Source organism: Lissotriton vulgaris, chromosome 5 (assembly GCF_964263255.1).
Source record: "Lissotriton vulgaris chromosome 5, aLisVul1.2, whole genome shotgun sequence".
Classification (NCBI taxonomy): domain Eukaryota; kingdom Metazoa; phylum Chordata; class Amphibia; order Caudata; family Salamandridae; genus Lissotriton; species Lissotriton vulgaris.
Genome location: NC_141693.1, coordinates 1,060,390,097 through 1,060,415,306, shown reverse-complemented (window position 1 = coordinate 1,060,415,306; position 25,210 = coordinate 1,060,390,097). Strand labels below are relative to the sequence as shown.

The 25,210-nt window shown below is 44.5% G+C and overlaps 1 protein-coding gene across 1 annotated transcript in view; it reads left to right on the top strand.

Annotated features, from left to right (window-relative positions):
* LOC147712008 (calcium homeostasis modulator protein 3-like) overlaps positions 1–25,210 on the top strand; it is a 91,690-nt gene that overhangs the window by 41,998 nt on the left and 24,482 nt on the right. The window contains exon 2 of the mRNA XM_086920277.1: positions 10,267–10,522. Within this exon, the coding sequence (XP_086776403.1) occupies positions 10,267–10,522 (256 nt within the window). The remainder of the gene's footprint in view (positions 1–10,266; positions 10,523–25,210) is intronic.

The following is a 25,210-nucleotide window of genomic DNA, read 5'->3' as shown; positions in this document are numbered from 1 at the left end:
ACCAGCCTGGCATCTAAAATGGCTGCCGTGCACGACAAAATTGTGGCATTCGAAAAAAGGCAAGATGGCGCAGCCGCTGGAAGAGATATATCAACATATATCAGCCTCCTCAGCCACCCTCAGGAAACATAGGGGATTAGGATATGTCTCCCGCACCCCCTTATACCTAGTACTTTAATTAACGAAGCACAAAATGGCGAATTCCCGTTTCGCTACCAGTTTGCGGCCCAGTTCGCGGCCCGTGAAGCGCTTCTACCGTGAAAAATCATTTTTTTTTTATTTTCCCCACGGGACCCTTTAATAACCCCAACAACATTCCTAGGGGGTCAAGAGGGGGATACCTTGCCCCCTTTCATTAAATTCCCCCTTAGTTTTTCACCTTTTCTTCTCTCTCGATCCTACCGAGAGACAAGATGGCGGCCGCTCCGGACTGTCACGCAGCAAAAAAAAAAAAAAAGCTCACGCACAGCCGCTGGAAGAGATGTATCAACATATATCAGCCTCCTCACCCACCCTCAGGAAACATAGGGGATTAGGATACGTCTCCCGTACCCACTTATAACTAGTAATTTAATTTACGAAGCACAAAATGGCGAATTCCCGTTTCGCTACCAGTTCGCGGCCGCGCTTCTACCGTGAAAAATCATTTTTTTTTTATTTTCCCCACGGGACCCTTTAATAACCCCAACAACATTCCTAGGAGGTCAAGAGGGGGATACCTTGCCCCCTTTCATTAAATTCCCCCTTCGTTTTCCACCTCTTCTTCTCTCTCGATCCTACCGAGAGACAAGATGGCGTCCGCTCCGGACTGTTTAGAATGTTGACAGACACCGGAGAGCCAATCAGCTTTCTGCGCGCAAAGTTCCGATAAGCGAAAAGTAAGCGGACCGGATCGCTGCCCAGAGCGCTGTTACAGATATATATCTTGGTTTGAACGTTAATTTCTCAAAAACTACTGGAGCACATATATTGAGACCTAGCAAAGGCACATCGGGCTAACAGTCCCTACAATTTTGCCAAGTTTCGTGCAAATCCATTCAGCCGTTCGAGCTAAAAGTGAGTCCAACCGCCCTATGGAAAACTCAATGCAAAAAACGCGTTTTGGGACCCCCCTTTTTTCTCAGCCCCCCCTTGACGAAACCCCCCCAAATTTTCAGGAGCTGCTCAGAAACAAAATGTGCCATTTTCCTGAAAATTTCAGCCGATTCCATCCACAAACGCCAAAGTTATTAGACATAGAATTTTCAAAAGTCCCATAGGGAATTTATCCTAACTATATATACCTACTGGCGAACGCCAGTAGGTAATATATATATATATATATATATATATATATATATATCCCAACACAAAGTCTGCCCATTTGAATAAAGCCACACAGCCACGGGTTCATTCCAGCCATTTATCCAGGATGAGAGCATCAGCCTCCAAGTCAAAACGATGTCCTTCATAATCAAACGCCAGACGCGTTTCGTGCTTCCTGATCACTTGGTCACGGGCTGGTATTTGTAAGTAGCTCCAGAGTCAATTAACACCACCTGTGTTCAAGTGAAACTCACCGCAGTGGGCGTGACAGCAGGCGCTGCCTGCTGGTGTTTGTAGTGCTGAAATCATGTTACTCCAGTGAGTGGGTCAAAAAAATGGCATTTACAATGCTAATTCCCATAGGAAACTGCAAGTAGGTTGGCTATACCATGTAATCTGTTTACGCTTTGTACTTGTTTTGTTATTCTTTCTTAGCAAATCGCACATTTTACAGTTCTGCAATCAAATTCTCTTGTTTCTGTTCCCTACCTTAGCTGCATATCAGGCTATGTGCTGACTCTGTACTGCATTTCAGCTCTACATGTCCAGTTGCTCATCTCAAATAAATGAATAAAGTTGTGACTTAGAATTATAACTGAGCAGACCATGCACTGCTAAGAGGGCAAGAGTCCTTAGGTAGTACGCATATAAGGTGGAGTGCCAAGAGATAGCAAGGAACGAGGTAGATTTGCTATCTTCTCATCGTGTAATATCCAGCGAGAAATGTACCAGTGGTTATACCCAATACTCTGATAAGGTATTTTATTTTTCTTTGTTCAATAAAATAAATCTTGATTGAGCACGTATGGTGGATCTTACTCTTCATACTAGCAGAAACTATCATTCCAGAATTGTGCATTTATTTGTAATGTTCCCGTTTGATTAGCATCTTCAGCAAAAGTGTTATATAGACTCTGTTCTAAGATAGTAGAGTAGGCCTTTTCTGTGATTTGTATAAAAATCTGGATTTTAGAATCTTTAATCAAGTCAAATACCTCACCTACCCGGTGGTACAGAATGTCCCCCACCCTCTGGCTGGAGAACATTCTGCATCTCTCGTGATGTGATTCCACTGGCTCATGACCTGCAGTGGGTTACACTGGTCTAAGCTTACATTTCAGCATTGCTGAATGGATCTCGTAGGTCTCTCTGTAATACTCCATTGTGGTTGTAGAGTAAAACACAGGACAGAGGACTGTCCTGCTTTCTGTGCCATCCACAGCTTATGTAAATGGACAACATGGCATGCCCCTATAAATTGCTTGATCAACTGCTCTGACTCCCTCCTTTCGCCCCACTTACCCACTCCGTTTCCTCCTTATGGATATGGCTTTGGGCTTGGTCCCACCAACATTCACAAGTTATACAGATTTCAGCTGTGGCAATCTTTTTTCCATTTAACACAAATAACATAGACATGCATTGGTGTTCTTCTAACCTACATCAATAAGAAAGTGGGATTGGGTGAATGAACAATAACATTTCATTGTTATAATGGCCCTGACAGCAGGTATTGGAAACCCTTGGCTGCTAGCTATTTGAACTTAGTTGTTCGAGTTGATGACCTACATTGCTCACATTGATTTGTATGCAGTCAGGTGAACCCATTTTGCTGTCCAAAATCTAAATGCGCACATTCTGATCTGATAGTAAAGGGTCTCTCTCTCTCTCTCTCCTTTGAGGGGTTTCATTCATTTGAGGGTGCTGCAAATTCATCTTGAATCATTCTCTGTAAAAAATGGGTTATTAGTTGAAGGTGCTAAGTGCCAACCTCAAGTTATAGTCACAACCCTTGTCAGGGACAGCAATTAAAATAAACAAACATGAGCCTAACACCCTGCTAGCTATGGCACAGAATGTAACAGACACGCTTCACTTAGAGGCAATATGTAAAGTATGTATGCAATAGTAACGTTAAAGTCAAAATGCAAAACAATAAAAATTCCAAAATGAAACAGAAGAATTGAGTAAAATGTAATTAACAAAAGGACACCACCAGAACCGGGATATGAGCGTTTAAAGTTTTAGGTAGAAATAGCAGCAAGAAGCACAAAGTGCCAATGATATTCAGTGGTCCTGGAAGAACAGGACTCAATTTGATGCTGACCATTATGGAGTTCCATCTGGATATGCTAACCAGGTTCTTCCTAATCAAACATTTTACTTTCTGAATCTCGTCCTTTTAGGTCTCAATCTACAACAGGAGTATACTTTCCTCCCCCCCCCCCCCCCACCCTGGGAGGCACTTAGAGACTCACACGGAGGCAGCTGAAGCCAACAAGAGAGTCGAGTCAGGTCCAGTTGCCAATGGCCATATATCTAGTTGTAGGAGGCCAGCCTTATGACACGTTTTTGTCTTGGGTACAAGACGGTGAGCAGGTCCAGTCTTCTAGGATCCTCTCAGACAGCGGGTTCAGTCTTCTCCTGATCTTCCACAGGTCCAAGAGTGTCTGGAAATGCCATGTTTATACTTTGCTTGGGCTAATGAGTGGGAATGATCCCTGAGTATAAGGTAAAGGTTCCTGGGGCTAAACCTACACACTTGGGGCATTTTCAGGATGGCTAAACTCTTTGACCTCAAAGAAATGAGAGCGGCTCTATATTCACCAAGAGGGAATGGAGCACTAAATTACTTAAGGTAAAAACAAATTTTCCCTTTTGGTTGCTGGTCATGAACGAACACTAACAATATCAAAATCTGTTCCAACCAATGTTGGAAACTAACACATGTATCCATGAAACATTTGTAAAAGAAAAAAGTAATTAATTCAACATTTGTATACAAAACTGACTATTTTATTTAGAACATTAAAAACACATTTTACTCAATGTGGATAAAATAAGCAATTAAAAACACATTGCAGTACATAATTCATACAGTTGTATTGGAGAAGAACAACCCCACGACAATTCAATTCAAATTAGTCTTTATTTCGACTATTAGTCATAAAAGACACACATTAACATAATAAAAATCACAGTTCATTAACATTACATTATATTTGATATTAACAGGGAAATACAGGTTAAAATGTTCAAATTAAGATTGCCACATACAAGGTATACCAACTCGACCAGTTAAGAAGATAAATAGATACTATGTTTGATAAAAACATTTAAAATTAATAAGATTGATATTCCACAAAGATACCACAGTAAATTTATAGGGGCTGCAATGCTTTCAGTTTACCACTACGGATTGTCCACATCCATTTTAAAAATTTAGCAATCGCAATCACTATAGTGTCTGAGCAGTCGGTTTGGAATATCCTCAATGCTATGGTCCCAGTCTGGATCCCCTTTTGGCTACAGATCGACCTAATCCATTTATGGCGGGGAGCCTTAAACTCTGGGCATACAAACAGGACATGAGCTATGCTTTCCGGGTGTGTTATGCAAAAGGGGCACATGTGATCAGTTTTACCAGTTGTCCATTTACAAGTAACCGAGTTACGTGGAAGAGTTCCTACCCTAAACTGATGGAACAATTTCCTGTCATATGGCATTGTAATGAGATCCCAATACCTCTCATACGAGGGAGTATGTTTTAGCTCCAAAAAAGCCTTAGTAAACGATGGAGCAATGTGTGACTGAAACTCCTCTTGGGATACCAGTGCCCAGTATCCTTCTTTTAACTTTTGTTTTGAGGGGAAGATGCTCTCCTGGGGATTTTCCCAATGATCCTCCATGCCTAAGGCCTTAAGTAGGGATCTGACCTTACGGAACCATAAAATGTTTCCTCCAGAGTCCATGTTTCGCGCCTCCAAAAGTGCTAGCGCGTAATGATAGAGTTCAGGCGTAACCCACAGTCTCCTCCAGTATGCAATTGGTCTAAACCTACAGATGTCCTGAATGCTATGGCTCCCCAAATCCATGCGTAATGGTACTAGCGGTGTTGAAAGTGGGAGCCCTGTTATACTGCGGAGAAATTTGTTATGTGCATTTTTTAAGCCCGTTATATCGGAAACCCCCCACAGTTCTGCTCCATACAACATGGAAGATCTCATCTTGGTTTCGTAGATTTTAAGTACTGGGGCCATTGGTTTAGTGGCTGAGGACTTAAACTCTCTTAACAGAACACCAGCCAGCTGTGCATGCTTGGAAGCTAAATATGACATATATGGCTTCCACTGAAGCCTGGAGCCTAATGGTATGCCCAGGTAACTGAAGCTGTCCGTCTTTTCTAAGAGTTCCCCATTCATATGAACTCTGCCCCTGATGTTCCTGTGCTTATGCATTACCATGAATTTAGTATTTTGATACATTAACAAATAGGCCATAGTCATTACAGAATTTTTCAAAGCAGCCGATTGCTTTTTGAAGCCCTTCCTGGGTTTTGGATATTAAAAGGGTATCATCGGCAAACATTAACAGGGGGACCGAGATACTATTCTGTTTGGGTGGATCTGTATGGGAGTCCCTGTAGTAATCTGTGATTCCACGACAATACACTTTGTCTTTAGAATGTTAATCAAGGTTTTTTGTGGTACAACATTAGGCTGGATCTCATAAGCAATATCCTCACTAGTGTTGACCCTTCCTGATTTAACTGTCAATGCAGTGTCGGCGCGTTTCGGCGGTTAACTTGGTCTACAACCACCTTCTTCGGGACCAAAACAATTTACTTCTCCTTAGTACAGCATTACCTATATAAACGATAAATCAATCTATTACCCACAGTTAATAATCCATTCTTAACCTATCATTCGATAAAAAATATTTCATAAAAATTATTTGTACATTTCACCCAACCCAGAGTGTGAAAGAATTATTGTACTGTGGACTTCATGGTACAAACATCAAATCCCCTTCTTACATCATTATCTTTTCAGGCACAACTATGTGCCTGAAAAGATAATGATGTACTTGTCTTAAAAGGGTAAAATAACACGGTCACTATGGAGTGTTTAGTAGAAAAAAATTGCCCGAAAAACCTTATGAAGTTTTATTGAAAAAAGAGGGGGGGTTTGATATTTGTACCATGAAGCCGACGCTACATTGACAGTTAAATCAGGAAGGGTCAACACTAGTGAGGATATTGGTTATGAGATCCAGCCTAATGTTGTACCACAAAAAACCCTGATTAACATTCTAAAGACAAAGTGTATTGTCGTGGGGTTGTTCTTCTCCAATACAACTGTATGAATTATGTACTGTAATGTGTTTTTAATTGCTTATTTTATCCACATTGAGGAAAATGTGTTTTTAATGTTTTTTAATGTTCTAAATAAAATATCCAGTTTTGTATACAAATGTTGAATTAATTACTTTTTTCTTTTACAAATGTTTCATGGATGCATGTGTTAGTTTTCAACATTGGTTGGAACAGATTTTGATATTGTTAGTGTTCGTTCATGACCAGCAACCAAAAGGGAAAATTAGTTTTTACCTTAAACTCTTTGACCACACTCAACATGGGCTCTGAGGGCTAGGCGTGTGTGTGTGGGAAGTGTACAATGGTAATCCTAGTGTCTTCTCACATCAAACACTAAAATCCAGTTTGAGGCAGGTCCTGGACCCACAACAACCTCAGAGACAAAAGTAAGATAGAACAAACCTGAGATTTTTCCCCTCCTTTGATGTGCATCCCAAATGTTATATTTAAACCCAGCAGGCTTGTCAAACAGGCTTTGACACTGTAATGTCAAAAAGAGGCCCAGGGGCCAGACATGTGCCTGTAACAGGTGAGGCCTCTTTCAAGTGCCCCCAAAGTGTCATATGAAAACCCCAGCAGACCTTCCAAGCAGAAAATGACATTCAAGCAAGAATTGACACTTTAATGTCAAAAAGGATCCTCACAGCCACTACTTACATATCCTGTCACATTCAGATGGGCGGTCTTTGACCCAATTGTAAAGGTCTGCATACATTATATCCTGTCATCCAGTGAATAATTAGTACAAATATAAGTGCAGGGGCTCTCGTCAGGAGGCAGCTTTCACCAGCCCATTTTTCCTGTTAGCACCGCCTAAAACAGAACCAACTACTGACCATGAAAGTGGGCAGTGAATGTGGTGTAATGGCCAGAGCTGCCAAATTCAGAGGTGGGGAACCAGTTTCAAATTTCGGCGTTAGCTCAAGATCCTGTGATTCTGGGCAAAACACTTAATCTCCCTGTAGATTAATGTATCCTTAGCATTGCCCATTCTGCCCTGAAGTGCTGGAGACAACTGCACACTACCTTTTTGTATGACCGTCCTATAGAAACCCAAGACTAAAGTGGTTGAGCCCCATCTGTAAAAACCTGGTGTTCCGGGTAGCCAGGGTTCTTAGGACGGACACGGAACAAGCTATAGTGGTAGCCGTTGCAAAGTATTTGGGATTGGCTTGGGTGATTAGAGCCAATACGATGAAACTCTCCTAATAGCTCTCCCCTGTAAATGCCCGCCTTATCCCTTCTGTAGGAAAGCTGCTGCCTTGTATATATACTTTTATAAATCTTGTCTCCTGTTTCAATTGTCTTAATTGCTTTTATCTTTTTTTAATCACTGATGATCACTTTTAAATATTGCTTATTCAACATTGTTATAAATCTTTTATGGTGATGTCTTTTATGATTTTTCTAAAAATCGAAATAAAGACTTGATTTGATTTGAATGTATCCTTAACTGGTGCTCATGAAAAGCACCGGTGTCAATGAATAAGTGCGAGTGCTGAGCACCGGAAACCACTGGCTCAAATTAAGCACTGCTGATCAAATTTACTATAAAAAATCTCACTAGGGCCCCAACACCCACTTCTGATGGTGAGGCAGCTAGGTGCTGGAACAATACCAATAAAAGTCAATTCCTCAAGGCATTGAGTAACACAGTCCCGCCTGCCCAATCATCTATTAATCATAGTGAGGAAAACTTATCATCTTGGTTACTAGCAGCCAGTAAGAAACATGCACCCCTTAGGAAAATACATCGAGCCCAACACCACGTGGCACAGAGATGGTTCTCCTCCGACATAAAAACCTTAAAACTAGCCCTTCGACCATCTGAAAGAAGGTGGAGAAGTAAATACCTTCCTGAGGTAAAAAGCATCTACTTAGCTGCACTGCAAGACTACAAAAAAGCCATCCTGACCACAAAAGCAGCATATTTCTCCTTCAAAATTGTGACCTCCACAAATGGGTCCAAAGAAATCTTCTCAATAGTTAATGAACTGTCCAATCCCGACAGAGTGACACTAAAACCCACGCCTTTCCAAACCTTATGCGACTCTCTAAACAATTTTTATAGACAAAATTAAGGCTAGTATCCCCATATGCTCCACCCCTGTATGCTCGACCGTGCTAAAGAACTCCTTCACTTTTGAACAGATCCCAGTAATAAGTCATGAAGTATTTCTGGTCCTGTTGACCAAAGTAAAATCGGGCTCACTCAGGGATTGCTGCCCCCCCCACCTGGAACTTAAGGAAGCCTTCTCTGCTGTCCCTGGCCCAGCCAGGTCTGTCTTGAATGAGGTATTGTCCCACGGCTATGTTTCCGACACCTTAAAGGAGGCCATTGTCATTCCCCTCCTGATGAAGCCAGGGACCAACCCTAAAACTCAGACAAATCACAACCCTATCCCCTTGTTGCCTTATCTGGCCTAGGTACTTGAAGCCCAAGTGACCAGATGTCTCTCTGCCTTTCTGGAACAGTATGAATATCTGGATCCCCATTAAGCAAGGTTTCGTCCAGCGCATTCCACTTAAGCGGTCTTACTGACAGTACTGGACACTCTTCGGAAGGAGGCCGATAGGGGTTCTCCACAGGCTCTGGTGCTGCTGGATCTCTCCTCAGCATTCGACATGGTCGAAAACAATATACTGTTTGATCATGTCAGAAGCGCTGGAATACAGGGTTCAGCTCTCGAATGGATCCACTCCTTTCTAGGAAACCGATGTCAAGCGGTCCGCATAGGCCAGTTCACAGCCCCCAAAATGAGAACACTTGCGGTGTCCCGCATGGTTCCTCACTCTCCCCTCACCTGTTCAACGTATGCCTCCTTGTTGTGATCCATGCCCTGAAAGAAAGGAAAGTGTGCACCTTTAACTATGCGGACGACTTTCAACTCATGTTTTCCATCAATAACTCCCCTGAATCCATCCACGAATTTCAGACTGCTATGCTACTCATCAGCGACTGGATGAATAGCAATCATTTAAAACTTAAAGCAGACAAGATGGAAGTGATCCTAGCGGGGATCACTGAACCCTTGGAGTATTCTCTTTGGCAAACAGAATTTTGACAGCCTCCCACCCCTTCCTTCTCTGCCAAAACTTTGGGCGTAACAATTAACAGTGATCTCACATTGAAGACCCAAATTGGCTCTGTGATCTCAACGTGCTTCTTCCAGTTGAGAAACATAAGAAAAATCAGTAGATTCCTCACACAGGAAGCTAAAATACAGGTAGTCTTAGCTATGGTAATATCCCACATAGACTATGTTAATTCTCTATACTTTGGCATTCCCCAGCCTACCTAATCTACAGACTACAACTGGTACCGGACCAGGCAGCAAGACTGATTTTCCGGGAAAACAGGTGTCAACATGTCACGCCCCTTATGAGGAAGTTGCACTGTCTCCCTAAAACTCAGAGATGCTCCTTCAAGGTGGGAAGTATCATCTTTAAATCCCTGAATGGCAGGAGCCCTAAATTTATTGACATTCTAATTCAAAGGCCCAATCCTATGAGCAAATCTGCGATTTGCTCACATGCATCCTTTATCTACTTCCTCCTTCAAACTGAAGCGCTTTGGTTTTATTATTGTTCAATATATGTATTTACAAGGAGATTTGCTGAAACTATACTTATATTTAACCTCATACACACAAGTACACATTCTGTGGTTGAAAGTCATCAGGCTTTATGAAGCATATTCTGTGCAATAAGCAATAATTATTTATTTTAACAGACTAAAATACAGTTATTAAAATGTTACAGAATTTTTAAAATGTGTTCAAAATTGGTTTTCTCTCCAAATGTAGACGTTTTTTGATATCTATGTTGCTGCGGGCTCTGGCACCTCCGATCATGTGGATTATAATTTCCCTGTTGGATGGGAAGTTCATTGTTTGTGCCTTCAGTGAGTCTGTTGATCCAGAACCTTTTTGGGGATTGTCTAATTCAACAGGGATAGACGTTGCACAGCTGCTTGCCAAGATACCTTGCAAAGACATGGAGCTTCTGAGGAACGCTACGTCCAGGAAAGCTGCAGCAAGGTTCCTCAAGTTCTTATCACAGGTAACCTGCTTATATTAATGCATTTTCAACATTACTAGCAAACCCATACCATCTTGCTGCAGATTTTGGTGATTTCTTCTGCTTCTGGGGTCCAAATGTTGCAAAGGAAGATCTTGTCCATGTTTTTAGGACATAATAGCAGATTAGATTGTCACAGAGGACTGTGTGGCCTTTTGGAGTGAATCTGGGCCAAATTGGAGATCCTATCACTATGGTAATCCATCAAAGACAATATTCCTACTTCATTAGAATCATTATGAAGTTTAGCAAAGTCTTAAAGTAATTCCCATACCGTTGTGTAAAGGGCCTGCCCCGCCCAAATAAACACCATACACACAGATGCACACAGAGACAGCAGTGCTCATTGCAGGAATGCCCTTGAGTGGTCCACGTCCCATTTATTTATCCCCTCAGCCGCCTCCTTCCCAGGGCTATTTGTGAGATCACAGTGTGGCAGTACTGACCAGGTGGTCCACTACATTTCTTCCCAACTTGATTGGTGGGCATGCCTTCCTCGCAAGATCTGTTAATCTCTTAGACTAGATGGTCCACAGGTAGTCCCACAGAGACTGGCTCAAAGCAGGACTAGGTAGCAGATTGTATCGGTAGCTTCATGGCTGACCTTCCGTCCCATCTCTCCTAGTACCACAGATTACCTTCAGAGGATCCTGTGTCCTGCTCAAGGGCGGCTGGGGTCTCAGAGACAGGGTGTGCCCTGACCCGCATGCCCCTCATGACTAGTTTCCAGCTCCCCAGTGGCTCCTTTTCGATTGGTTTCCCAAGATTTTCCACACTCTTGAACCAGGAGATGCTTGGGGTCACAGTTTGCCTCCCTTTCTTGGCTGTGACCTTAGTGCCTTAGATCTTGGTTAAAAGCTACGGGGCTCTCTCTAAAGGCGTCCTGAATGTTCTGCTTCTTCTTTGGCTAAGGCCACTACAGCATGATCTTCTTATGTTGGATCCCGAGACTATTGAATCAGAGGTCCATTGTCTGTCTTGACTTCCGATGACAAGCCATACATAGACATCACTTCCTACAAGATATGAATGCTTTTATAAACGACAGTTTGACCACCGGATACTTGGAATGGCTGTCCACAATCACAACAGTCATCTGGCCGCCAGGGAAGGTTCTGAAGTCCATGCTCACTTTTGTCCGCAAGCTGAGGCAACTGGGACGGGACTGCCCCTATGATTTGGCAGGGCATGCACGTTTTCACCTTGTATTCCACTTAGCAGTCCATGTTCAGGAACCAGAGCTTGGACCTCAGTCTTGCTTTTGTTTTAGCAGCCCAGGGGCCAACGACACTGACTTGGGAACTACGATAAAGCTCACTCTCATTATACATCCTTCAGGTGTGGCACTCAGTTTGTCATGGACTTTAGTATAGTTGGGCCAATTTGAGTTTCTCAGGCCGGTTCCACATCTTCGCCCCATCCAGGAACTTCGTACACTGGTGCAGCTGCATGGCTTCTGCTGCTTTCTGCTGACTGTTGTCTCTATCATCCTGATTTCCTCCACTGTCATGGTTGGGGTACATGCTTCTTGAGCAATACTTCTGACAAATTCATCAGCTAGCCTGTGCGCAATGCTTATCTTCCTAGCTTCTGGGAAAGTTAGATGGTGGGCTTTTCTGTTCCTGGTAGATGACAATAAAGGTTGTAGAGTTGTAAAAGATATGGCCCATTTCTGTATCCACAACGGTGGGTGCCGGCTGGATCAGTGGTTTTTGGTCAGTAACCACCCCGGTGTTCCAGCTGTACAGGTAGTGGTGAAAACGGTGACAGCAATGGTCACCAGTGCCAGCCTCTTAGTCTGTGCTTTGAGTGTCTCCGCATCCGTTAATGCTTTACTGACATATGCAATAGTGACCCACACCCCATAGGTTTTCTCGTATATTAATGCCCTCATAGACTGCCCGTGCTAGCATCCATGGACAGTTCCATTTGTCGTTGGGGCTCTCTTTTGAGGGCGCCACAAAAGCTTTTGTGGCGCCCTCAAGCTACACTGTCCTAATTTCCTAGAACGCTGAGTCAGCCCTACTGTCCCAGTTCCAGGCTGTGCCTGCTTTCATGAGTGCTCTGAGAGATTTTGACAAGGTGCCGAAGTTGGGAATAAATCAGCGACAATATGTGGCCATCCCCTAGAAGTTTCTGACTTGCTGTCTGAGGCTTTGGGGCACTTTGGATGGTGCTGGCTTTCCTGGGGTCTACTTTTATCCCTTCATTTGAGAACGCAAATGAGAATAACTCAATGAGCAATTCAAAGGAGGAGCATTTGTGTTGAGGTAATGTCAGTCCTTGACTGGCCAGCCTTGTCAAAGTGGCTCTTAGTGTGGTGCTTCTCCAGTGTGGTTGAATATATTAGAACATTGTCTCTGATGTTCAGTACTCATCCAGTCCTAACAGCATTTCTCAAATTGTGTTTTAGAACACATATGCTGCTGGCAAAATGCCAAAGTTGAGTGTTTGTAGCATTGCAGCCATAGATGGGTTGAGGAGGTGGTTATGTAGCCACTGTAGAAGTCAAGTTCCAGTTGGTAGTACCCCGTGTTGAGGTCCAGCTGAATGAACCACTGGGCTCCATTGAGGTCTGCAATCACATCATCCATGGTAGGCATCAGGTGCCACTCCCGCCTGTTGCCTTAGTTGGGGAGTCTCATATCGATGCATAGATTTAAATTTCAGAACGACAAACATGGTGACCTATAATGTGTGGGTCCTGACACTTTCTGGATTAACGCTTTCTGTTCAAGCTTGTGGAGCTCTTCCTCTACAAGTGGTTGATGGTGGAACGTGACTCACCGGTGCCATAGTGCTATAGGGCGTACAGCAGGACGATATGCAGCTAGATTTGTGTACCTCTGAAACATCCTAGGCCCTCAAAAAGTTGGTGGAGATCCTTCATGATTTCATCAGGTTGGTTCTCATGGATATGTATCTTGAAGAAGGATTGGACGGTCCTCCCACCCACCATAATAGCACATAATGGTGGTGATATCCTTTCTCTGCTAAGCTGTGCAGAATACAAGATCAAGAATATTTCATCATCTTCACTCTTTCAAGCCTTTATTTTGCCCCTTCACCACCCTGTGGCCATTCACTGGTGGGTAATCCTCCAATGTAAACTGCCTCAGAATGCGACCTCCCCGTGGTCGGGTTCGCATTCTGCACCCTCTGTTGCTGCTCTAACAGACACGAGTAAACTGGCTGGAGCACGAATTTTCTTGTGCCAAGCATGCATTGAATGCAAGGAAATTCCAGTCCGTAATTATGACATTTGCTTTGGTTTGACGACCGTGGTCTCACTGGTTGAAGGTTTGTTGTTTTTTTGCATTCCGCATCAATGGTTTCTTCTTTTAATTTGGTCACTGTTGTTTCAGGGGCTGGAGCTGCTACATTCGCTAGCAAAGGTCTAGCTCCTCCACCAAGCTGTTGGCTAATTTATGCAACTGTGCCAAGATAAGGATATCTTCAAGTTTGATGCCAGGTTGGTGGAGATTCAAGTGTGTTAGAAAGGAAGAGCAGTGGCCTTGAATGAACTGGGTGCAAACCTCCTTCTTCTGGTCTGTGCATGTGCTGGCTAGTGCCCTCAGTCTGGCATAAAACCCATCAATGATTTGTCTTCTCATTGATGGGCTTGCAGAAGCATGATGTGCTCGAAAGCTGGGTTCAGCTTTGTGTCAAAGTGAGTGTTTAGAGCTACCACCGCAGCGTCATAATCATCGTCTGCCTACGTTGCGGGGAGGTTCACAATAGGTTTGTAGATTTCCTCACCTCTGAAGTGCAGGCTTAGGAATCAATTCACCAAGCCATCGCTTTCGCAGGTGGTGCGGATGTAGTTGTTCAGCCTCCCTATCCATATCTTCTACTGAGGAGCGGCTGTCGCAGTGCATGGCAGAACAGTCATCAGTGTGTGCACACCGTTGTCTGTGGGCTGTGGTGCCTATGGTGCTGGCTGTTCCTGTTGATCATCAGCCATGGTTAGTTCTTTGGTATATATTTTTATCTTTACAGATGTGCTATCTGCTGGCACTCCAGCATATGCTTGTTCTTCCACTGTCTGTGTTTCTGCTTTTTTTCTTTTTGTTGTTTGGTTGGTGCTCCTATGTGTTGTGTGTCTGTCTACTGCTTGCTCACTGTATGACCACATTTCTCTGCTTATAGTCTTATCTGTAAGCAGAGAAATGCTAGAGTGGCAATGGGGTGAGCACATGGTGCTAGTAGGGATGAGAACTTCCCTGGCTTTTTAGTGCTTCCACCCCTTGCTCTGGGAGGGCCACGCTCTGCCTGGGCTGAGGCCTGTCAGCTAGAAGGTAGTGTTGTTTCCAGAAAATGGAGCAATCTTGCTTACTTTAATTGTGAGCAGGTAGCGAGTGACTCACTGCGACTACTAAGCAGCATGTCAGCCGCACTACGGTCCTCAGCCGAAAACGGCAAGGGAGTAGGCAGCCTGGGGACACCTTGGCCACCTCAAATATGATGGCAGCTGTAATGTGGTGGGTTGAAGCAGTGCTGTTGGAGGTGAGTGACGTTTTGCTCAAATGTGGTGGCATGTATGGGGATACACACTGGTGTCATTGCCAGTGTAAAGGGCTAGCCCCACCTGAATAAACACCAGAAGCCATATCACAGATACAGTGCATTTTCCTTGTTTGCGCTGGCCGTTTCGTGTTTCACAGTGCAGGCGGGAATCCGCCTGCATTTTGAAGGAGGATTAGAGATCCCCTTACAGGCGGGTGCAGTGAGTGACTGCACCCGCCTGCAGGGAAATGTCTGGTGGGTCAGTGAGACCCCCTTTACTCCCTCAAGAGGGCTGCCATCAGCGGGCACTCTGACAGTGCGCTGCCTTTTAGGTGGCGCACTATCAGTGCACCTCCTGACAGCTTCTTTGCCTCTGCACCAGTCCCTATAATACAGTGAGGGTGCAAATCATTTGCATGGGGCCACACCCCTGTGAAAATGAAGGAATGCCCTCTCATGATAGCGCTGGCTCTTTATGTGCACCAGCACTATCAGTATTATAGACGGGGACGCACAAGCATCAGAGGCCCCTTCTTTAATACCAAAGTGCCCCGGGGGAATGCAAAGCAGGCACAAATGTCTATTGCGCCCCAGGGAACATCCGTAATACAGCTACAGAAACACAGACACACAGAGAGACATCAGTACTGATCATGAGTGTATCCTTGGATGGTCCATGTCCCATTTATTTATCCCCTTGCCTGCGCCCATCCCAGGGGTGCATGTGAATTCACAGCGTACCAGTAGTGGCAAAGACGTCCAATACACTTTGCCGGTTAACAGTGAACAATGTTCAGGAGCATGTTTACCAAAATAATGTTTAGTGACCTCAGTTTTGAATTCCTTTCATCAAGCACTGATCATTCTGCATTCCAACGCTTATATAAACTCGTAAAATTGGCTTAATATCCATAGGGATTCTTATTACTCATTGGTTTGTCATTCCATCCTTCGCGGCCGTGTCAGCGCAGCGGGCGTTCGGGGCACTGATCTCTCTTGGCTTGCCTCCTTTCTTAAAGGGCGGACCCAGGCGGTCCATCTTTCTGGCTTTTCTGCCCCTACCCGCCTGGTTCCTTGTGGGGTCCCTCAAGGTTCTTCCCTGTCCCCCCTCCTTTTTAACCTCTATATCCTCCCTCTGATTCTTTCCCTTCTAGATATGGGGGTCTCCGTGTACAACTATGCGGATGACCTCCAGCTTGTACTTGATCTCTCCTCTTCCTCTGACTCCCTGCTGAAATTTCATTCTACCCTTGTTTTCATCTCTGAATGGATGAACCATAACCACCTCAAACTAAACCCGGACAAGAAGGAGCTGGTCCTGACAGGCGCTAGCACCTCCCCCTGGTCTGCCACATTTTGGCCCTCCATCTTTGGCCCTCCTCCAGTCCTGGCGGCCTCAGTAAAGACCTTGGGCATTAAAGTCAGTCAGGACCTATCCATGCATGCCCAGATTAATTCTGTTGTTTCCTCCTGTTTCCTATCCCTCCGGATCATTCGGAAAGTTTCCCGTTTTTTCTCCCCTGATGCTCTTAAACGTATTATTTTGGCCATGATTATTTCCCGTCTTGACTACGGGAACAGCCTGTATGTGGGTATCCCAGCCTACGAACTTTGCGGTCTTCAGGCTATTCAGAATCAGGCCGCCCGCCTCATTCACCATCTTCCCAAGTCCCATCACATCACTCCTTTTTTTAAATCCCTTCACTGGCTCCCCATTTGCCAGAGATCCCTCTTCAAGATGGGATGTCTGGCCTTCATGGCCCGTGCTCGTACTGCCCCGGTTTTTATTAACTCCCTCATTAGCCCCTATACCCCCAGTCGCTCCTCCAATCAGGCTCTCCTTAATGTCCCTCGGTTCCGCAGATCCAAAACCGGTGGCACTAGATTCTCTGTACTAGCACCCCGCTTCCGGAACAGCCTCCCGCTGTCCATTAGATCCACCCCTGTCTACTCTCACTTCCGTAAGGCGCTCAAGACTCTCCTGTTCTCCCAAGCGTACCCCTGCTGATTTTATCCTGGCAGACTTCTGTGATTCTCAGTCTAAACTCTAGCGCCAGGAAGCCGCTTGGTCACAGTGCGCTCTATCAAGAACTTTTAACTTCAACTTCAACTTTGTGAACTGTTGTGAATTGGTTAGCTATTTGGGAGAGAAGATGTGTTCCAGTAGCAAATGAACAACATTTCACAGAAAACACTAACCATATAATTGGCATTCCTTAACATATGGACTTATGGGGGATCCGTTGCTTCTGGGTTTTGCGACAATATACACATGAATATCGGTCATATTTTCAAAGACCCCCCAAGGCTAAGCACACACATTACAAAGGGTCTGCCTGTGAGCAGAGAACAGCTCTCTACTTGCTTTTAAGTGAGAGGAAATGGAAAATGGACCCATGGTATAAATACTGCAACAAGACTCTACAATGCAATAACTTAATGCAAGCTAATACTTCTTTTTAGGTCTTGACTAGAAAGCACATGCTGGGAATAGAAGAGGTGTGTTGTATTCTATCTGTGGGCTTACAGGCCGCCCATCTCCAACCATTAGTTAACTTCAGCGTCCCTCTCATTTTCTTTGATGCCATTTGTCATGGCATGTGAATGTCGTGCCCTCTTCTTGTTTTTGGCCCTCCTATAGCGCATGGACCAAGTACATGTTCCTTACACTGCTCCTGATATGCGGAGCAATTTTTTAATTGTTTTCAAGCATAGGAGTACTTTTGTTTTTGGGCCGTCTCCCTTGTACAAATACAAACATACCACTAAAATGCATGCATGTGTACATAAACTATTGCATGTATTAAAAAATTGTTAAAACACGAACAGTACTGGTTTATTTATTTGTGCATTAACCGATGGTATTAGAGCGCTTACTCTGTCGTCCTTCTTGCCATAGCACGAACACAAGCCGATTACAGGGGAAACATCCTTTACAACAAAACTTTTACCACGCAGTGCTGTTACAACGCAAGTATTACAACGAAAACCTTTACAACGCATTACACTGGGGGGCGCTCTAGGATAGGGAATAGTTTTAATTTACTATCCAACACCTTCCCTAGTGTCCACGGGGACTGGAGTTGGAATAGTAAATTAAACTATTCACTATCCAGCACCCCCAAGTGTAATGCGTTGTAAAGGTTTGCGTTGTAATACTTGCGTTGTAACAGCATGCGTGGTAAAAGCATGCGTTGTAACGTCATACATCCGATTACAGTTATATTACACAATGACACATTCATGTTTGTCACTGATCCTGCTTAATGTAAGTTTTTTTTCCCAGTTGTTGCATGCCCACCTCCCCATTCCCTCCTGCTTCGCTGCTTGACCCGTCATCTCTGATGTTCTATTTTTTCCGTCCTCCATCTTGTTATAGTGCTTACACCAGCTAATGGTATTGGAGCACTTTCTGTGCTCACCAGTGACATTGCACAATGACACATTCATTGTCGTAGGCAGGGGGAAGCGCAAGTGATTTGCCCATAATCACAAATTGATCAGCTGACCCAAAGGTTCGAACCTGGTTTCCCAGTTCCTCTGCAGGCAGCTCTGAACATTATGCCTCATCCTCACTTCACTTCAAAACTCCTGAACTGTTTCTCACTATCACTTCCACATCTGTTCAGCAAGACCCCGCCAACACCGAACAAGCATTGGCAAAGTCAATAGATCTCAGCAATGCCTGAGCTGTTGACCTTTATAAATGTGAATGTCTTCTGGCCATGTTGTCTAGCAGCACAACTGCTGTTCAGAATGGCCGAAAAGCACTGAAAAAGTGCTAGGATGTGACTCGCTCAGGCCAGTCATATCGCTTTTTGTGGTAGAAGGGCCAGGACAATAAATTCAACCTGGGGGGTGGAGAGACTGGGCGTCGGCTCAGCATTCTGTGATTCTGGGCTTTCATTAACTTTCATCCAAGCTGAACAGCAAATGTGCTGCTGGACAACATGGCTAAAAGACATTCACATTGACTAGGCCAATTAATAGATTGCGCATTGCTGAGACCTATTTGGTTTGCCAATGCTTGTTTCCTACTACCTCCTTAAGGTGTTTGGGCTTACGGCACACCCTTCCTCCATCTTCAAAATATTTCCCTAAACCACCTTCTGGTTTACCCCACCAGCCCTACACTGGCCCTCACCACTTTGCTGCACTGGGATTGCTCCACCAGTATAGCCCTGATAGCCCAGGAAACCTTTACATTCACAACAAGCACTGACAACATCAGTCATTTTATTTATGTATTTTATTTTAAGGGTTTGTATAGCGCCAGAATCGACTCCAATGAGGTTCTCTGCGCTTTTGTGGAGGCATATCAACTGTACAGCGGAGGCTATGGGGCATTTTTTTTTAAAGCAAAACAGAGTGGTTTTAAGTAATTTCCTAAAAGCTAGATGATTGAGCACTCTCTTAGAGAAAGGGGAAGTTTGTTCCAGTATTTTGGTCCAAGGTATAATAAAGATTTTCCTACTAATCTCACTCTCTTGACTTTTCTGTTTTGAAAAGAGATTTTCAAGCCTGAATAATATCAGTATCATATTCTTTATTTGGCAAATGCTGCCATACAAGTACACAAAGATACAATTCACATAAGAACTTTAAAACAATAAAATCCTCAAAACCATGATAAAATCATTGATGGACATTTCTTATATAGCAACTTGATGAATAAACATTATTAGTCATGGAATTTCACAGTGTGGCTGGGCCATTGGCGTGTTCTTTTGGGTTCCAGTAGCACCCCATTATGGAAGGTCAATAAATTAGAGGGTTGGGTTAAAATGTTATACTGTTCAAGTTACTAACAACAGCAGAATGCAGTGCCGTTCTCAGGGCCAAATGCTACCCTGTATGATTCTCCATACTCTGATAAAAAAGCAGGACAGAGCGAACACGGTCAAGGCTGTCGTGTTGGATCTAAGGATTCTGGAGATAACCCTAAAGTTCCTAATCCCCATACTCCGATAGAGTGGGAGTCTTCACTTCTTTCTGTTGTTTGAATAGCACTGACAGAAAAATAATATGTGGTTAATACTTTCTTTTGCCTGGGGATAAAAGGCTAGGTCAGGTTTGGATCGCTGTCATGAAACCTCAGTTAGCAGTGAAAGTGCACAGTGGTAAAATCCTGAAACAGGGTTTTTGCCAATGGAGTCCTTGTATTCTTTAATAAAGAAGTTATCTTTGAATTCAAAGAAGGCTAGTGTCAAAGTGCCCAAACTCCTGATCCTACTCAATTCTTCCTCTATATACCTCCAGTACATCCCCTTGAATGCAGCCAGGGTTAGTCCACAGATGTTCACACCCGTCTTAACCAGGAAGGTCTTAATATGCCCTAACCAGGGGATCCTGGAGACCCCAGGCTACCGAAGGAGCTCCTCCAATCCTGTCCGATACGTAACAGGGTCCACTGAGGCCTAGATCTATCTCCAGTACAGCAAAGTTCTAAGGGCTGCTTTAAGGGCGATGGACCTTTGGCCTAGATCCAGCCGTAATGGCAGGAGTGGGGTACTGGTAGGGAGGCTCGCCAAGGATCGTATAAATTGGTTCTCGCCCACCACTAATTCAGTGATCTTCTCATGTCCCCACAGTGCTCCCCCATAGAGAGACCCACCCAATGCTTGCAAGTTGAAAATGTGGATGGCCAGAGAAATGGGTCGAAAGCTGGAGCCCTAAAAAAAACCTCAAAATGCCCCCTGCATTGTGTTCAAGTTTCACCTTGCTCTTGCAGATCTGAGCAGACCAGCCAACATTCTCAATCAGAGTGAGACCCAGATACTCAAAGGTGCAGACTCTCTAAATGGAGGACGGGTTTGGGAGGGTCGTATGACTGGGGTTGAAAACATGTACTTTATTTTTTTGTAGTTTGATATCAAGCACTCTCTGCCCGCCGAAGACACCAAACTGGTCCGGGAGAGTTTCAATACCCATAGTGGGTTTGGATACCAGTAAGGTGTCGTTGCGAGCAGCGTTCCAGGCCAGATGACAGAGAGCCCCAAGTCCGCTTTGCTTAAAGCGTCGAGACGTCAGGGGTTAAATGCACAAAACCACAAGGTAACAGAGCACAGTTTTAAAAAGCACAATTTTAAAAACAGTCTAACCTCCCGGCTTTCCACCTCAGGAGTGTGAGTAATGCTAAAGACGGCGCTTGTAATCAGCGTCGCTTTAGTAGATTTTGGGCGGTGGGCGTGGCCTCTGGAAGGGGCGTGGCCTGCGGTCTGGGCGAGGCGCTGGCGAGCAGCGTTCCAGGCCAGATGACAGAGAGCCCCAAGTCCGCTTTGCTTAAAGCGTCGAGACGTCAGGGGTTAAATGCACAAAACCACAAGGTAACAGAGCACAGTTTTAAAAAGCACAATTTTAAAAACAGTCTAACCTCCCGGCTTTCCGCCTCAGGAGTGTGAGTAATGCTAAAGACGGCGCTTGTAATCAGAGTCGCTTTAGTAGATTTTGGGCGGTGGGCGTGGCCTCTGGAAGGGGTGTGGCCTGCGGTCTGGGCGAGGTGCTGGCGAGCAGCGTTCCAGGCCAGATGACAGAGAGCCCCAAGTCCGCTTTGCTTAAAGCGTCGAGACGTCAGGGGTTAAATGCACAAAACCACAAGGTAACAGAGCACAGTTTTAAAAAGCACAATTTTAAAAACAGTCTAACCTCCCGGCTTTCTGCCTCAGGAGTGTGAGTAATGCTAAAGACGGCGCTTGTAATCAGCGTCGCTTTAGTAGATTTTGGGCGGTGGGCGTGGCCTCTGGAAGGGGTGTGGCCTGCGGTCTGGGCGAGGTGCTGGCGAGCAGCGTTCCAGGCCAGATGACAGAGAGCCCCAAGTCCGCTTTGCTTAAAGCGTCGAGACGTCAGGGGTTAAATGCACAAAACCACAAGGTAACAGAGCACAGTTTTAAAAAGCACAATTTTAAAAACAGTCTAACCTCCCGGCTTTCTGCCTCAGGAGTGTGAGTAATGCTAAAGACGGCGCTTGTAATCAGCGTCGCTTTAGTAGATTTTGGGCGGTGGGCGTGGCCTCTGGAAGGGGCGTGGCCTGCGGTCTGGGCGAGGCACTGGCGAGCAGCGTTCCAGGCCAGATGACAGAGAGCCCCAAGTCCGCTTTGCTTAAAGCGTTGAGACGTCAGGGGTTAAATGCACAAAACCACAAGGTAACAGAGCACAGTTTTAAAAAGCACAATTTTAAAAACAGTCTAACCTCCCGGCTTTCCGCCTCAGGAGTGTGAGTAATGCTAAAGACGGCGCTTGTAATCAGCGTCGCTTTAGTAGATTTTGGGCGGTGGGCGTGGCCCCTGGAAGGGGCGTGGCCTGCGGTCTGGGCGAGGCGCTGGCGAGCAGCGTTCCAGGCCAGATGACAGAGAGCCCCAAGTCCGCTTTGCTTAAAGCGTCGAGACGTCAGGGGTTAAATGCACAAAACCACAAGGTAACAGAGCACAGTTTTAAAAAGCACAATTTTAAAAACAGTCTAACCTCCCGGCTTTCCGCCTCAGGAGTGTGAGTAATGCTAAAAGCACCGGGTAGAACCGTGAGTTTACCTCTACATGCACACACATCCCCAAGGTTAGGGTACGCCTTATGGTGCGTTTACCGCCTGGGGAGTTTTTATTTTCATTTCTATTCTGGACCTGACGAAAGCTTTGCTGGGCTAGCGTTTAAAAGCAGAAACATGTCGACCTATTCACTCCATAGGATACATTTGGCTCGAATTTATAGCCATTAGTGTCCGAATCACTTGGTTTTAACAATCGTGGTCTGACCCTTCATTAAAGTTTCTCTGGAGATCAGTCCGCCATCTTTTAATTCACTTATCCTTTTGAGCACCATCTCACACGTCCTCTACATACCAGCTCCGCTGTAATCCACGTGTGGCAGCACACCAGGGAGACATTCGGTCTCCTTGGTGGAACCCTATGATGAAGCATGTCATCAACTATGTTGGTGAGTGAGGGTTCTACCTTTTAACAAAGGTTACTTTCCACTCCTTCACACACCCTTATATTGTGTACTTCCCTTCTTATTATTTGGAAGCTGCAAATCCTAGCAACACCACCTTGGGTTGTCATTTTTGCACTTTTCGTCACTCCTATGTTGTTCTAGACATGGAATATGTGACAATACCCAGTTACCCCCCACCCCGCTTACCCTCCAGCTGTGACATTCATATCAGCGACAGAAAGCAAGTGGCGTCACGCTTGGTTTTTGCAGGCTCCTGTCTGTGTATATTTGTATCCCTAGTGTACACATAGAACGTGAAACCCACGAGGAATCAACGGTGTTTGGGGCACACAACGTAGCACAGCTTTTTTATGGTATTTGTGAAGGTGTACGGATATTTTCACTACTTCAAGTTTACACACTTTTTTGGTTTGCCGTTTTGCACATACTCTTATTAGCTACCAAAATAATGGAGCAGAAAATATAATTTGTAAAAATGTGTGCTTTTCCTGCAAGTTCCACTTTAAGTGGTTCTAGAAAACGGTGGGCTTGTAGGGAATTGCCCAGACAGTTCCCTCTGTGCATAGAAAAGATTTCCAAAAGATACATTACAGAAAATATCTGTCATTCATTTATGTGCGGTGAAAACGGTCACACTCTACAGAAGCAACACACATATTGTAAGCCATCAAGCACTTAGAAGCAAACAGACATACATTGTGCTTAAAAACGTTTACAGCCAATGCAGTTAATGTTGTGTTACTACTGTGCCCTCGGGTCACAGAGGCGATTAGTTTGGAATGCATACAGAGAGAAGGCAGGGAGAGAGTGTGGGACCCTTCAGGCGGCTCACAGAACATAAAGATGCAGCAGCTCCCTATAGAGAGTTGTCAGACAAGACTTTTTGAGTGGACAGGTGGTGACTATTATGACAAATATAAACAGAAGTGAATATGATGGGTAGCTTACCACGTAGACGTCAAGGACAACTTGGTTCCAGTCCTCTGGGCAACAAATTCTTCCCAGCATCCCACTGGAGTCAGCCTCATGTTTCTGCACAAAAATGTCCATGTGTGAGGGGAAAGCATTGTGTCACAGTCTACCTTAAAGAAACATATCCAATAACCGTGTTGCTTGATAATAAAGCTACTCTATGATTGGTTATGTTCTTTAATTATCCGTCCTAAACATTGCCTCCATGCGCGGTACCAAAGAGATATTCTAACTTCACCATGACCAATCCTGAGTTTACTCTCATGCAGTTTCAAGTAGAGAAAGCATGAGAGCAATGTCAGGATTGGTGTGACGGGGGAGTCCAGCACTCCGAGGTAGACTGATGGTCTGTGCTGTGTTTCTCAAACACTGTAAAGGAGTGTGGGTTTGAGAAGTCCAAGGTGCGCATGTCTGGTTGGACATAGTCAGAAACCTGTCCAACCCCACATGCACACTGGACCTCAGCTGGATGCCATTTCAATTTGCCAATCATCAGGATTGGCCCGCACTGGCCCCACCCCTGATGAACAAACATCAGCAATGTGATCCCTGTCCTTTAAAGAGTCCGGAGCCTGGACTTTTTTGACCAATTTTCACATTATATGCTTGTGGCATAGAGGATCAATTCCCCTGCACCCGAGGAGAAACAGCCGCTGCTGGTTGGCCGATATTCAGATGGCAGCAATCGTTGGCCTTTCTTGTAAATTGGTACAATCTTGGCCCCTGCCCAGGTAGGGGGAGTGGGAAAGCCTTTCAGAATACAATTAAAATACTTAGTATGGGCCCCAAATTGCCTTATCTGCCTTAAACATGTCCCTAGGCACCTTGTCTAACCCCGGTGCTTTTCCTTGAGTGATCCGATTCGATCGAATCGATCGATTTGATTTATTTTATTATGATTTGGAATTCCGCAGAAATCCACATAAAAATACATCTTAAAAGCCCGTTTCATTCCACAAAAGATATCAACATAAAATCATATTGTCATTACATCTAAAAACCCGTATAATCCTAACAGAAGCAATGGGACTAGTCGTATACCTGTGCAAGAGGGTCTGAATTTTGCGTAATCATGTTGACATACATGAATTCCATGGGATTTATAATCAAGCGCTATCCTAAAACATTCGATATTAAAACTTATCAATAAACAAATGTAAAATTCGCTATACAGTACTAGATCGTGAACACAAGAACCATGTAAAAAGACAATTTATCTATTCACTAAACTGTACTGTATAACCA